A 15,687-nucleotide genomic window follows, 5' to 3' on the forward strand; every position below is an offset into this window, starting at 1 on the left:
AGAGGAGCACTACGCTGTATGGCTTAGTAGTAGCTGCTCTTATGTAGTCAATAACCTAATGGTTGTGTGGACAATATGTCTCTTCTCTGTCCAGTCTACTTGTGTTTACATTGGCTTACACACACACACACACACACACAGAAAGTGATTTGTGTCTCTCATTTGAGTCCATCAATTTATAAGTCCCTGCTCCACTTAGTCTTAGTCATAAGTGGATCTTTAGTATCAGATAGAGATATGTTTTATAAAGAAATTAAGAATCAGACAAACATACACACAAACACTGAAGTGGGTGCATATTTGAAGGGGACATGCAATGCCAATTATGATTTGTCTGGTGCTATCGACCCACAGTGAGCTGCGAGATCCAGCATCACCCCTCACTGGCATACAGATGACATATTTACTGTATTGAGTGGCTCTTCACAACACTACAGGTGTGTGTGTGTGTGTGTGTGTGTGTGTGTGTGTGTGTGTGTGTGTGTGACAGAAAAAATTGAAATGATCATCTGTCTGCGTCTTTGCCCTTCTTGCATTTGATCTAGCACCATCTGTGATTCCTCTCTATTTCTCCAGAGTGTTGTGATTATTACTGATGTTATGTTTATGATCTGCAATGTTTTTATCATGGTGCAGTCAGGGTGGCATCATAGTCAATTTGGGCAGTTTGTATTTGACGCCATTGAATTATTTCTCCATGATATTAAATATTGTGTTACTAAGCAACAATCATGGTTAAAACACTTTAAATGTAATTTATTGAGAGTTTAACACTCAAACACCCAACTAATGTGCTTTGTCAGGACTGTGTAGGTGTGATTTGATCAGATCTGATTGACAGTGATTAAACAGCCCACCACTTGTCATCAGAGCCACAACGATGCTAAGTCATTATAGGTGCACACATGTTCATGACATTCACTTGTTAAACCAGAAAGAGTGATAAAATCGAAATAGTTCTGACTGGCTGTACATTTTGTGACTTGTTTGTTTGTATATGTAAACTCCCATCACTCATGGTAAGAAGCTGATTGCAAAAATAGATTTTAAATCATTTTCAGGACCTTTAATTAATGACGATAAACAACTGATGTATTATTGTAAAGATTCAAATTTCACTGTGAGTTTTCATTTCTGGTTTAAAATTATTTATAAAATTCCCTGCAAACAATAAAATAAAACTTAATGCTGAATCAATCACTCAAAAATGTAATTTCCCACATAATCCATAAGTCATTTTTTGAAAGCAAAAATTCCAAGCACTGTCTGTTCTTTCTTTATATCAATGTAGATTTAATATTTTTTTCACATTTAATTGGCTCTGGGAACTTGTGATCAACATTTTGTCTGACATTTTTTATTAACTTAACAATTAAATGATAATAATAATGACAATAACTGTTAGTTGAAGCACTAGTTAAAATAAATACGTTTAAAAAGGACTTAAAATAATTTTGACAGTTTTGGAGTTTGAAAAGGAGGAATATAACGTGGTGCTGATCACCTCGCGGTGAGAAAACTGTCACCCTGAAATAATCACTGTAGGTGAATTTATCACTGCCACTGGTCAGACAGAATCACTTAGTCTTCTGTCTGCCACTTTAATTATGATAATGTTGCATGTCTGCTGAAGATGATTGGCTGTACAGAGATGAAGAAAAGTGCAGCAAGGAAAACTAAAGACACTAAACACACAGCAAATTTCCTGCTTATTTTGATGCATTTCTCTTCCGTTCTCCTATTCTTTCTCTGTCCTTAGCAATGACTCCTCAACTGCATCCCGTTCTCCCATCCTTTCCTTTCCTCTTTTCCTTTCCTTATTCCTCCTTATTTCCTACGTCACCGTGGGACCTCAGCACAGCAGGGAAAAAAAAAGGAAAAAAGAAAAAGAGTGACACTGGAGCCAGACTCAGTAGCCAGAGGAAGGAGGAAAACCCTGACAGGCAGGAGAGATGGAGATAAACACAGGACAAGACACAGACTGGGTGGGAGAACGAGGAACAGAGATGGAAACAAACATTAACTTTTAATGCTCTTTATTGGAGTGAATGGAGGCAGGAGGGAGGGAGGTGATGGAGGGAGGAGGGGCGACGGAGTAGCAGTAAGTGGAGAGAGAATGAGGGAGGGACAGAGGCAGGGCCAAGCGATTAAGGAGGGAAGTAGATAGCGAGAGAGGGGGAGAGAGAGACAGAGAGGGAGGGGATAGAGAAGAGGAGAAGAAGGAAGACAGTGAGAAAGGGAGGAGGGGGAACCAGAGGGGGGAGGGAGGGAGGCAGAGAGGTGGTGTGTCGGGAAGAGGCAAGGATCAACTCACACTGCTGATAATCTTCCCTGGGTCAAATCATGGAGCATGATGGTGAGTTTCCTCCTCATATATATATACACGCTTCTCTTTCCCTGTGCATGTGTTGTCCAGTGTCTCATTGACTTTGTGTTAATGTAGCAGAAGGTATGTGAGTCACGTAGAGAGAAGCTTTCCACCACTTCTTCTATTCTCATGCTGTCCTTTATATGAGGCTTTGGATGTCACCTGTTAGCCAGTGATTGCTTCATATGTAAAGTCCACACACAGACTGTAAATCTTCAGCCTGTATTAGCTGAGTTATGACCCAGCCTGGTAACAGTTACTGTGTTTAGTTTGAAGTGAGCTTTTGTAAAGACCACTCAGTTAATCATATAAACAAGGGGGTCACACTGCATTTAAATGTGCACGTGACTCAGTACTAGTGTCTTTGACTGTTTCGCATCATGAGCGTCTGACCATTGTTGCCAGTAAGCGTTTGGCTGGGTGGCTGTCGCTGTATCTGTGTGAGAAATGCAGGGCTGGAGCGAGTTTTCCTGGTTTCATGATCCAAAATAAATATGTCAATGACAGCACACACACAGTCATGCATTATGTACAGGAGCACTACTTTACAGACACTAACGGCTACACTGTGCAATATTAATAAGATGCTAATGCTGCAAGTAGAACACTTAATAACATTAAGGTTGGTCGTATCTTCACTTAACCAGGCTTCTGGTGCGCGGTGAGGCCCAGGTTTGCTGATGACACTTTTAATAAAAGATTCTTTGGCAATGCTTATGAATCGATGATTGTGTGCTTAAGTTTAAAAGCAGGTATTGGTTTTGCAAATCTGCCCACACTTGCATTATCTTATATGGCTAATACAAAGCTGCATCCACTGTAATGGCATTAACTTTATTGTCAATATTTCTATAGAGGAAAGAAAGCTTAATTCCAGGTGGGCTTGGCTGGTAGCCATCTTGGGTGAATTGAACTAAATGACAATGATATGTTGTTACATTGGTTGGTGTCACACTCAGCTAGAGGAGGCAGGCAGGCTATATCGGGCCCATGTTATCTAATATAGTTTAATTACTGTTTGCAGAGGTTGTCATAACATATCATTGTGTTTAATGGACTAAAAACCCCGTCTGCTTTTGTTGCCATGCATTAATAAAGGAAGCCAGAATTCAGGGCAGAGATGAGGGTTAGACTCCAGTTGTTTGTTTTGTCTCTCTTGTTGTCTCCGGTTAGATTTATAGCAAGAGATCCATTTTGATCTGTGTTCTAATATGTGTGTTTATCCTTACTGACAGAGATGCGGGCTGGGTGCTGAATAGGTACACAACAAATTTCTTCTGTTGTGAATTTGTGAAACAGCATTTTGCAATGCAAAGCAATATCTGTGAGTGCGCACACATGCATATGCATGTTATGTGATGTGTGTGTGTCTAGTGAGTGTAAATGGTGGGTCATAATGCTCCTCTGTGTATTTTCTCTGCTCACTGTTGGTTGTATATGTGTCATACTTTGTGTCAGTGTGTTTACAAGGTCTGCGCTTGATATGGAGACAATGCACACATTTGTCATGTACACAGTTCAGTTTAGAGAAGCTCTTGTAGTTTGTTCACATTCTGTTTGCACATCCACCTCTGCACTCAGGACAAGTGAAGTTACCTTCTTAGAGGAAAAAGGTAATTCCTTAAGTTCAGTTATGCTGAAGTGACAAATACTGTGTCAGTTTGCAGTGTGCTTCTGTCTTTGTCAGATAAGTCTGCTTATCTCTCCCTCACACACTCATTTAATTTGATGTGAGACTTGCTTTACAACATACTTCCAGTTCGGCAGATGGATCTACAGGTACAGCCAACTCTCTTCTTTCTTAAAAGAGAAATATCCTTTGATGAAATGATTCACTGAATGGTGTAATTGCCAGAAATAATACATAAGTTGTATTATTTTATCTGGCTGATAAATCTGCACTTCTATTTACATGAATATTGCCACTTTCAAAACAGACGTCAGCGTGTCAGTGAAAAGTAGCTGGACGTCGGACAGAGCAACCACCATCAACCAGTGGCAGTGTGGTTTAAAGCAAACCATGTTGAGTCTCCATAAGGGTAATAATGTCCTGACTAACAGCCACACGACGCAGCTGAGCTAACATGACTATCATGCTTAGGACAGCTGTTTTTCCAATTGACATCGGCTCTCCATTAAATCTGTGCAGATATGGCCTTATATAGTTGGAATATGAAGGTGTAGATATAAATGCTGGCTTATGTTTGTTTACTCTCCCCATTCACTGTCCTCTTGTGGCCTCACGTCACACACTTCTGAAGCACAGTCATGGCTTGTGTTTTCTTTATGTCTGTAATATTAAGTTGTCATTACATTTTCCTGCCACTGTGGCCTTTATTCTGCGGTTATTATTAAAGGGAATATCAGTCTCTCCTCCAGCTCTTTCTGTCCCCGTCTCTTTCCTTGTGCATCTCTCTTGAGCTCGTTTTCTCTCAAGCTCTCAGGCCGCCTGTCTGGCAGGATGTCAACTATTGATTTATACAGGCAACATTTTAGCAATGATGGCGGCTTATGGGTTGCGCCAAACAGAATACAACAAACAGGAGATCAGGTTTCAGACGAGTTGACTGGTGGATGGGAAGAGGAAGAGAAATGACAGTAACCACTACTGTATCAATCAACAAAAGACTGCACAGTTAATATTATATGGTAAATATCCCTTTAATAGGAACGCATTAGGTTATGAGAGTAGAGAGAAGGGACAAACTGGTGTTTGTAAGGAATGATTGAATACTGGGACAATTTTGCAGGACTAAGTAATATACAGGACAAATTATTAGCAGCCAAAGCCACAAGCATTGCAATTTATTCTCAAAGCAATTTCAAGCCCACACAGGTGAGCGATAAATGTCAGTCAGTGATTTACATTTGGTGGCTACACAGCAAAAACACCAAGAGAAAGTCAGACCTATTGAGAGCAGAGGTAGTTTGGGATAAAATCAAAACCCTAGAAAACGTGGCTACAGAAGTCTTCATCGATGGAAATGAGCATTTATTTGGAATTTCTTTTGCTGATCTTCTGGAAATTCTGGTAAGATTTGCATTTAATTTTGAGGGAAACTTGTCTACAGTAAAAAGCTGATGGAGAAAGAAAGTTTGATGTTCATAATCCTACAGAGAGATCTGCTAATGAAGGAACCCTCACACATACACTGACAGCATGGTCGGTGCACTTTACACGACACTAACAATGCCAACAATGACCTGCAATATACTGAAAATGTTCCTAATCATATGCATTTGATAGAGAATGATTTGGACCAATGACAGCCCACAGTGCTGTGATGAGATTCCACTGGTTGTGTACTGAGACCATTTAAGTACAGTTGGTCTCAGCTGAGCTCAGTTTGCTTGTGTAACTGAGCCTGTTCCTTACTGAGTCACACTTGACTGTTATGACAGTTTGTGGTCTGAATCACGATCCTGATGCAGAGATGTCTGCTTCCCGACAATTGAAATGGTTAGCTGCTCTGTAACATGCATTAAGAGCCACAGGTGTCACGCCTCACTCTTAAACCAGCATGCATGTAAAGAGATTGTGCAACTACGCATAACTGTGAGATGGGCTTGTCTAAGGAAAGTGCTCCTTTCTTTTCAAGACGGTCATAGATGCACAAAATCATTTCAGCCCAAATGACACACACACATGCACATAGGTTCCTTGAACTTTGGCTATGACAATATTATGAGACTGTACCCTGGCAGAAACTGAGTTTAATAAATAAATCAAGGGGAGGGGAGAAAGGCTTTGAAAAGTAGCACTTAAACAATTATTACCCCCTTGTTCCGCTGAGGCTACTACTTAATATTTGATGACTCCTTCCCTTTCCTCAGGCCCTTCTTCTCCTCCTCCTCCCCTGTCCTTCCTTTTGTTTTTCTGGTCAAAGAAAAGGTCAGGCACCCTCAAGTGATCTCAGTTATTTAGTGTCAGGACAAACAGGAACTGGTTCCTGAAAATTGTCACCTTCGCCTATAAATTCCCGTTCTCAATGAGATGTCCTCTTGACTTTGAGGATTTTCCCAAAGATCTACGTTTTGGATATTGTATTCTTGTCCAGATTTACAGAAAAGTATCAAATTGATCTAAGCTAAATCCAGAGGGAACTTTTCCCTGCATTTGTTTGATCAGGCATTGACGGAGGGAAATAAAGCAGCAGCCAAAAGGGTCAATTGTGAGTTTGTGACCACGAGTTCCCAAAGGAAAGATCACAATCAAACATATTATTATATGATAAAGTTTCCCATGTACACACATTCACTTTTGGTCATATCATATAGTGACTACAATAAATACAGTGAATACTGAATGCATGGAAAATAGGTAGTGGGATTCAAATTGACAAACTTGTGGAACATGAAGGTCAGTTTACTCGTCAGGGAGAGTACTACTGAGCTTGTGAAAACAGCTGTATAATGTCTTTTTTATTCACTCAAATTACTGTGATGATGTCATGAGGATTATTTGTGCGTGGGCTTGGAGTAGAATAAAGGTTGGGCTCAATTTATATTCAGTCTAATTGGGTCAGGTAGGGTCGTGTTGTGTTGCCGTGGGTTAAGGGGCCTGTGTTTCAGTATGTGTAATAGTGAAGTGGATCAGTGAGGATATGGTGTGTCATAAGGAGAATTTTTTTATTTCTTTTTTTGGTGTGGACTGTAAAGTGAAAGGAAAAATTTCACAATAAGATACGTAAAACAAAATGAAATATGTAAAACATAGGGACTAAAACCCACCACACAAGCTGACATACTATGAAAGCATAGTATAAAGCTGGTCATTGTTAAAACAGCATCACCATCATCACCCATCAATACTATGTGGAAGACTAATTGTTGGGTTTTGTAAATTCACCGAGCATCAACGGTACTGGGATATTAATTCATCACCACAGTATTTTCCACTGTGCTTATTGTCTCTTTAACACATGTAACATATTCAACATGCTTTGCTGATAATGCTGTTAATGACATTACCTCTCTGTCAATGCTAACGCTGTCACCTTCCTCTGTTAACTTTACTTCCATCCTGTCTTTATCCTTCCACCTCTTCGCAGACTTCCTTCCTGTCTCCGTTTATCCAGTTCCATTTTACTCACTAATGACGGTCCCGTAAGACTGCAGTTATCCCGGCAGCTCCCAGGTGTGAATGTGGCTCTGAAACGGCCTAATGACTCATACTCAATATATACATGTTTAATGATGTCAGATGTAGGATCTTGCAAATCACACTGGGATGAGAAGATTTAAAGTGTGCATGCAAAACAAAACAAAAAAAAAACCAAATGCAGCCAGTCATATGACATTGTTGACTGATTGTAGATGAGTCAGGTGGCTGCATTAAAAGGGGGTGAATAAGGCCATGGAAAACTTCAGTCTGCCCACACTGCTGCACGAGTGTTTTGTTCAGAGTTCACTGCTAGCTTTATTTTCGCTATTGCAGCAACCCTTATCAATAATGTGCTGTAATTATATATAGTAGTATATAATAGTGAAGAGGAACTGGGTAATGACAAATCATCAGTAGTCTTCCTATATCAAATGCAAAATTTCAGTCTAGTAGTTAACACCAGATGGCAGTATTGGCTTTGAATGTCACATTGTGTGTGTGTGTGTGTGTGTGTGTGTGTGAGAGAGAGAGAGAGAGAGAGAGAGAGAGAGAGAGAGAGAAATGGAGAGGGAGAGCTTTATCTGTCATCACTGTCAACAGTGTCAGTTGAGACCATGCAGAACCCAGCCTGACAGAAAGCACACACACACACACACACACACACACACACACACACACACACACACACACTATTCTATGATACAGTCTACAGTCGTTCTGTGGCGGGACTGTATCTCTTGGTTTGCCACAGTTGTCAGTGAGAAGTGATTCGAGTTCATGTGTCTAATATTAAACAGATATTATTTCTGTGTCCTATTAACGAAGCATCTAATGGCCATGCTGACAAACCTTGACAGATTTTGCCCCCATTTGACCCACTCAAAGCTGGACTGTCATTTTGTTTTTTCAAAATAAATCTGAATACTGATAAATTGATAAATACTGACACTCCACCGCAGCCACAGACACTGACCAGACCCTAAAAGTATTTAATTACGGACTCTAAGCTAAATATATTGTGTCACACTGAAACCAAATGTAAGAGTTTCCACTTTCTTACTTTCTTTCCAGTTCTTTAAGATCATTAAAGATAATTTGATGAAATATTAGGCAAAATAAAGAAAATAATGTGCAGATAAATCAATAATGAGAATAGTCATTAGCTGCTAATCGACTTCAGTTGTTTTAGCACTGCACCATACCATACCACTTATCATCACCCCACCATCCATTCTTATCTCCCCCCTGCTTCAACAGATCAACAGTCAGGTCTATTTGTGGATCTCTGTGATATCAAGACATGAGCAGATCTCTACCACAGTCTGTATAGTCTATGTTTTGCACACACACCCGTATATGTCCTCTTTAAAGGCTTTTAGAAATTAATTTATAGTGATGGAAGAACTACTCAGATCCTTTCCTTATGTAAACGTAAAAGATAATGTAAAAATACTCAATTTCTAGTAAAAGTAGTTTCATCCAGTAGTTTCAAGTCCTGGGGTCAGGCCCCTCCTAAAGGTCACCAGATAAATTTGCGGGGTCATACAAACATATGTTTATATTATTTGGGCTATTTTTATAATCTTTGCTTTTTAATGATAAAATGTATCATTTGACCTCTTTGGACGTCAAACAGTTAAATAAAACCATCAGAGAAGTTCAGAGGGGAAATCTGAAACATGGCAAAGGGCCCCCAGACACTCTCTGTAAGGGGTCACAAGCCACATGGTTGGAAACCACTGGAGTAATCTTAACATGTCTTATATTCTATAAACTTGTGGAATATTTTTATTGTAAAATATGAATCTCTGCAGTAACTAAAATCTATATTTGTCAAATAAATATAGTGTCATAAAGTATGCAGATCAAAACACAAGTCCAGTCGTTAGCCAAGGTTGGACCAACTGGGCAAAGCAGGCAACTGCCCAGGGGGCCTAGGGGATCTGGGGTTTTCTGGGCCCCAGATCACTTGATGCCCAAAAAGCCCCGGGTTTACTAGTTATAATTTGGGTCTACATAATTTAAAACCTCATGCAAGGTCATATTATTCCATCATAGGAGATCTGTAAGGCTGCAACCAGGCTGCCAGAGAAAACAGACAATATATAGCAAATATTCACATTTGGGAAGTTGATACCAGAGAATTTTTACCGTTTCAGTGTAAAAAATGAAATAATTTTCTGTCAATCAATTTATCGATTAATCAACTAGCCTATGGGTGGTTTCTGGGTGTCTGGGTAAATAATGACACTGCCATGTATAGTGGGGGGCAACAGGGGTCCAACAACAAATGTTTGCCCCTCAGGAGGTTAATGCAGCCATGTTCGTAGCTACTTTCTACTTTTGTTAATTTAAGATATCTATCTAACCCTACATCATTCATCGGGACTGTTTTTCTCACAGTGAGTGTTTTCACTGTTTTAAACTTTCCCGCTCTTGCAGCCCTTGCCGCCCATTATGCCCATTATCTCGGCCAGTGTAAACTGGTGACTGAGGGTGTCGGACCCCTTCACCCTTTGACCCCAGCAGCGCCTCTAATCTGCATAGAGGAATGAGAGGCATTCTTCAGCTGCTCACAGGAGGTGGTGGTGGTGGTGGAGGAGGAGCAGGAGGAGGAGGTGGGAGGGGAAGTTACGACGTAGTAGCGACCTAGTCAGTCAGTGAACCAAGTTTCCAGAGACTCAGCCATCACGGTGTGAAACTTTTTTTTTTTTTGAAATGAACACACTCGGCGGCCGCGGACGGGATTTATGCGGCGATAGAAGGCCGTGATCGCGGGTTCGGGGGCCCGGTCCGGCCCGGTGCTCCGGAGAAGTTGAATATGGGTCAGACTGCTGTGTCCGCCGTGTCCCAGACCGCAAGCGGTGAGTGTGTGTGTGTGTGTGTGTGTGTATATGTGTGTATATGTGTGTATACGTGCAGTCTCCCTCCCTCTTGTCTCTCTCTCTCTCACACAAATTCCGCTATCTTTACTCAGGAAGTCTGCTCATTCTTACTTTCTTTCTTTAACAACTATGTCGGTTAATGTATCGAAACTTATACACAGTTGAACTCAAACAAAGCGCTTCATTTTTTCCTGTTAATGGGAAGTTGGTGAACTACATGTGTGGTAAATGAATTCAAACGCTCTTGCATCATTACAGGACGGTGTTTCTAAAGCCCTCGCTGGCTGGGTGACACAAACACAGTGAAACAGCCAGTGTTAAAGCAGGCAACAGTTTGAGAGGATGTGTTGTATAACCACAGAGTTGTTTATAAAGCTGCATTGTAGCCGCCGGGTAATGAAGTTCAATGTTTGGTGTGAGTTTATGTGCTTTAGCAGCCGGTTTGACATGGGTCCAGATGAACTGAATGAGAGCAGCTGAGTTTTCCACCAATTAGTTTTCTCAGAGGAGTCCAGAGATTGACCAGAGGAAACATCTGAAGACTGTCTAGCTCAGTTATATCCATGTAGATTTACGTTTAATTCACAGTCAGGAATCTGTTGAATCAAGACAACATCATGTCATGAGTCAACAAGTGGGCCTACCATCTTTGTCGAGGCTTAACCGGAAATTTCCTCACTTACAGTTGAGCTTTGACAGAGGCAGAGCCTTTCCGTCCAAGTAGAAGAGAGAATGGAGTTCGCACTACATGTGCAACTAATGACTGTTGTCATTACGCTAATAGATGAATCTGCTGATAACTTTCTCGATTCATTGAGTGAACATTTGGTCTATCAATGTCAGAAAAATGCCTATCACAGTTTCCTGGGGCACAAGATGCTGTCATCAGTTTGTTTGAACCAACAGTTCAAACCAAAAAAGATAAATGAAACTTCAGAGATGAATTGATTGTGAAAATAGCTTCCAATTACTTTCTGTCGATTGACCAATGGACTAATAGTTCCAAGTCCAGTTGTCGCAGTTTTATCTCTATGTGGGTTTTCCTTGTGTTTTTTCACATAAGGCTCTGAAAATAAACTTCTCCAATATAAAAACAACCACATCCTTTTGAACATATTCTTAATCTCAGCTCCTGGGACTGAGGACCTCGCAGGTTTGATTCTCACTGGTGAATCAAGGGCTGTTTCACACACCTGCAGTACAAAGCTAATTACCACCTGGCGCAATCAAAAACCAGCAATTCAATACGCACTACATGACTATGAAGCATTGCTTCAACTGTTTGAGTTTAGAGATGAGTGAAAAATAAAGTAAAACCCAGCTCAAAGAGTCTTAGTAAGACCAGCTTCAAATAGTCTTTGGAGGGATGGACATCATTTCTCTAGAATATATCACCTCCTTTGGTGTTTTGATGATGGTGGTGGCGTCCGCTGTCTAACAAGTTTGCTCCTAAATCTCCCAAAAGTGTGGAGGTAGACTGACATCTGGTGACAGTGGAGGTAATGGCATATGATTCACATCATTATCATACTCATCAAACCCTGCAGTGAGCTCCTCTGCCATGTATAAGGCTAATAAACGTCAGTACCTCAGTTCTTAATCAGGTTCTTTCTCTTGTTTACTTTTCCTTTAGTAAGATATTGCCAGATTTAAATCTAAATTTAGTTCCTTTTTAGACTGTATTTTATTTAAACAAAGATCCTGTACGACTGCTTTGAGTTCGCTCTGGCCCTGTGTGGAAGGATCTGCATGTGTTGTGTTTCTCCATATATCAGTTCCTCCAGGGAGGTTATGTTTTCATCTGTGTCTTTTTATTTGTCAGCAGGATTACTCACTTTTTGCATTGAACTTGTTGGAGGGGTCAGGTATGGACCAGGGAAGAACCAATTACATTTTCGGCAGATCTCGATCATTTACTGTGAATATGAATTTTCTTTCTCTGAAGTCCGGTGGAGGTTGTTTGACATTGGCCTTGGTGGAGGTCTGTGCTCCATGAGTGCCCCTCTAGTTTGTTCTTGCTTTCATTTGCCAGATTTCTGATTATTGACAACATCACTGAAGCCATCTTAACACAAAGTCTGTGAAGTTGTACATGGTTAAAACAGTGTAAGTTCTCTACATTGATGTTAATTTTCACTAGAGCTGCAAATAATGAGTACTTTCATTATTGATTATCGATTAACTGTCAAAAAATAGTGAAAAGGGACCTTTATAATGAGTAGCTTTGTCATATACCATAAAGAAAAGCATCAAATCCTCATATTTGAGAAGCTGGAACCAACAAAGGTTTTGCGGTTTCGCTTGATTAAAATGATTATTCAATTATGAAAACTGATCCTGATGCTAATTTTCTGTAAATGAACTAATCAATTCATCGATTAATGGGGTTGTAGCTCTTACTCAAACAACATAAACTCACTCAGGTGTTTGGATAACAGTTACAAAGCCTTCAACTTAAATTGCTAGCTCCTAAACTGGATGTATCATGATCTTTTTCAGAACTTTACTTCTTTAGAGAACTCCACTGATAATGAAGCTGGAGCTATGAGAGAAAATTGATTATATTGGGATGTTGGATTGTTGTTTGGTGAAATCTGAACCCGTCAGCGTGGCTTCTTAGAGATTATGATGGACACTTTTCACTGTATTCTGATATTGTATAGAAAAATCATTACTAGAGAAAATAAGTGGCATATTAATCAAGTTTCAGTTACAGAGTGACATTAACTATAATACATAACCTTCAGGGGATCAGGAGATGCTATACCTCCATGCTTAAAAATCATTTTTGCATGCTTTGCATGGTCGGTCTGTCTGTAAACATTTCACATTGGTTCACATTTTTTATGGGAAGGCTTTAAGGTCGTGAGGTGCAGGAAGGGACGAAGGACACCGGATGAAAACAAAACTGGACCTTTTTTATGACACTGTCAGCATTTAGAGTAAAACCCAAACTGTTTAGTGGAGCACTTAGTCCAACATGCTTAGGAACCTGAGGCAATAATAATGATGCATATCGTCTGCATTTGGCTGCATTATGGATTACATAATGACAATGTGATGTGCTTTAAATGCTGAATCTACAGTACTAAGAGCAGGAGGGGGAAGTGATTCTGTCAGGGTCTTAGTGAAAAACCATAACATTAAATGGATATCCTGTGAGCCTTGACGAGTTATTAGCGTATGTTAAAATACTGTAAAGCTGTGGTTTCCTGTTTGATTTCTTTTAGGTCTGTTACTCTTGACTTAATCCAAGCTGCTTGGTCCTGTGAGAATCATGAGTTAGGCTGTAATGTGCTTCTCTGTCCTACATTGGAGAAAGATTTGGAAGAAATGACCCAAGTGTTAAAACTGGAGCTAATGCCCAGCGTCACCCCTCCCTCCGCTCTCGTCCAACACCTCTTGTTGCCCTCTTTTCTTCTCCTTTCCTTCCCCCTTTTCTGCCCTCCTATTTCCCATGTCGTCGTCCCCCCCCCACCTCAGTTTCCACCTCTCCCCCTCTTTCTCTTCTCCCCTCTTTTGTCTCTCTTTGCCTCTCTCTCCCCCTCCATCCCTCTTCCTCTGTTCGTGATGTCTGGTTCTTCCCTCCCCGGTGACTTGTAGTGAAGGAAGGAAGCCTCTCCCTTTCCCCCTCCTCCTCAACACATGTTCCTGCTATAAGGTCTGAAAAAAAAAACATGCTGGCAGCTTTGTCACAGTACATTGCCACTTAAACCCTGTGATGTTGTGCCAGACAATATATGCCATATAATGCCATTGAAAACATGAATATAACTGCCAGGCTGAACGGCGGTTAAACCAGTTCAACATACAGGATTACATACAAATTGAGTATGACTCTAACATCATCGGCATGTGCGTCTTGGCACAATAATTACAGCTGACTGAACAAATCCTGCGTGTTATTTATTCATTCAGATGTCTGCTGTGTCTCAAGTTGTGTTTCTGATTATTCCACCCACTTCCACAGCTGCTTCATATCCAAATCCCAACTCGCCCCTGTAGCATGATATCGCGATCGAGTCATCTGTTGCAAAATAATACGCCTTGCTATGAAATCCAGTGTGGAATCATGGAGTCGAGTCAGCATTTGTTTTGTGTAACAACATCCCAGAGTAAAGTCGAGGTGGATTCGAGCCACATCGGTGTAATTAAAAAGCTGTAGTCAATATTATTTTGGTAAAAATCCAATGCTTTTCTTGGACGGATCGCTCTTGCAGGACTGCTGTGTTAAAAAAAAAACAAAAAAAAACTGCAACCTTTCGCAGTTCCTGTGTGAAATGGATGGATTTGAATGTGATTCAATTGACTGAGGTTTGCTTATCCACATAATACTTACCATTGTTGTAATCAGCAGATTAATAAATGAACAATTGTCCTTAGGGCTTACATCTTACATCCATATCTAATTCCATTCGTCATACTGTACAAGTTTGTGTTTCGGAAGGCTTTGAGGTGAAGCTATATTAAATTCTGTAGCTGTTTACGGATGGTGGTTCATGCTGTTACTTCCGCTGTTGCTGACAGGATTCTATGTCAGAGGTGTGAAGTGGTGAGTTGGAGTTTGGGTGGATGACCATGAAGCTGCCTGTTTGCTCACCCTTACCCTACCATGACATAAAAATGAAGTGAATTAAAATAGGTCTGTGGTGGTGCAGAGTCACTATTGAACTTATTCATATTAACAATTGATTAAATTAGGTATACTACTTAGTTAATGTATTTCCTTTGTTTTCTTCAAAAGTAAAATTAGCACACATGTTTTGACATTTTACATAGAAATGTTGCAAACGTTCTATAATGAAAAGCTATTTAAATGTACATTAGAATAATGGAAATGAACAAATCTTGCAGCACCCTCGGCCTATCCTCTTGACACCCCATTATGGGAACCAGAGGTCTAGTGGACAGGAGTACTGGATTTTCTTTGGGGGGAAAAAAAACCCCGAAAATAACCTCTGACGTAATGAATGCTGCAGAACGGGACTGGGATCAATTAACGGTGTAATAAAGTGGCTGCACATGTAATTTACTGACTCACAAAAGTTGATTTGTGAGATTTTTGCAACTGAACACGCTCATTGTGAATGTCTGGTGAACTGCATGTGTGCGACAAAGGAATGTAAGTGTACTCAAATATCCATTTCCTGTATTGCTATGTGACACACACGAGTCTCAAATCAAATCTTCCCTTTTTCTTAAAGTACCTATTCACTCTCGGTACTTTCACAAAGAGAAGTGTGTTTAGAGAACCGTGCTCTCTAAAGTTAACAATAATCCTTCCCTTGCTCCTCTTCACTCTTTCGCTTTCTCTTCTTTCTCTCCTCGGT

At 40.4% G+C, this 15,687-nt stretch overlaps 1 protein-coding gene across 4 annotated transcripts in view; it reads left to right on the forward strand.

Annotated features, from left to right (window-relative positions):
- Positions 1-2,287: 2,287 nt before the first annotated feature.
- phactr2 (phosphatase and actin regulator 2) overlaps positions 2,288-15,687 on the forward strand; it is a 37,432-nt gene continuing 24,032 nt past the window's right edge. For 3 of the 4 annotated variants that reach the window (XR_002665671.1, XM_022763610.1, XM_022763612.1), the window contains exon 1: positions 10,155-10,336. Coding sequence is in view for 3 of the 4 variants with exons in the window: in XM_022763610.1 (XP_022619331.1) it covers positions 10,294-10,336 (43 nt within the window). In the remaining variant the exon portion in view is untranslated. Of the gene's footprint in view, positions 2,357-10,154; positions 10,337-15,687 lie in introns of those variants that run through there. The other variant, XM_022763611.1, reaches the window with a different exon arrangement.

This window comes from Seriola dumerili, unplaced genomic scaffold (genome assembly GCF_002260705.1).
Source record: "Seriola dumerili isolate Sdu_G_001 unplaced genomic scaffold, Sdu_1.0 BDQW01000478.1, whole genome shotgun sequence".
In the NCBI taxonomy this organism is placed as follows: Eukaryota; Metazoa; Chordata; class Actinopteri; order Carangiformes; family Carangidae; genus Seriola; species Seriola dumerili.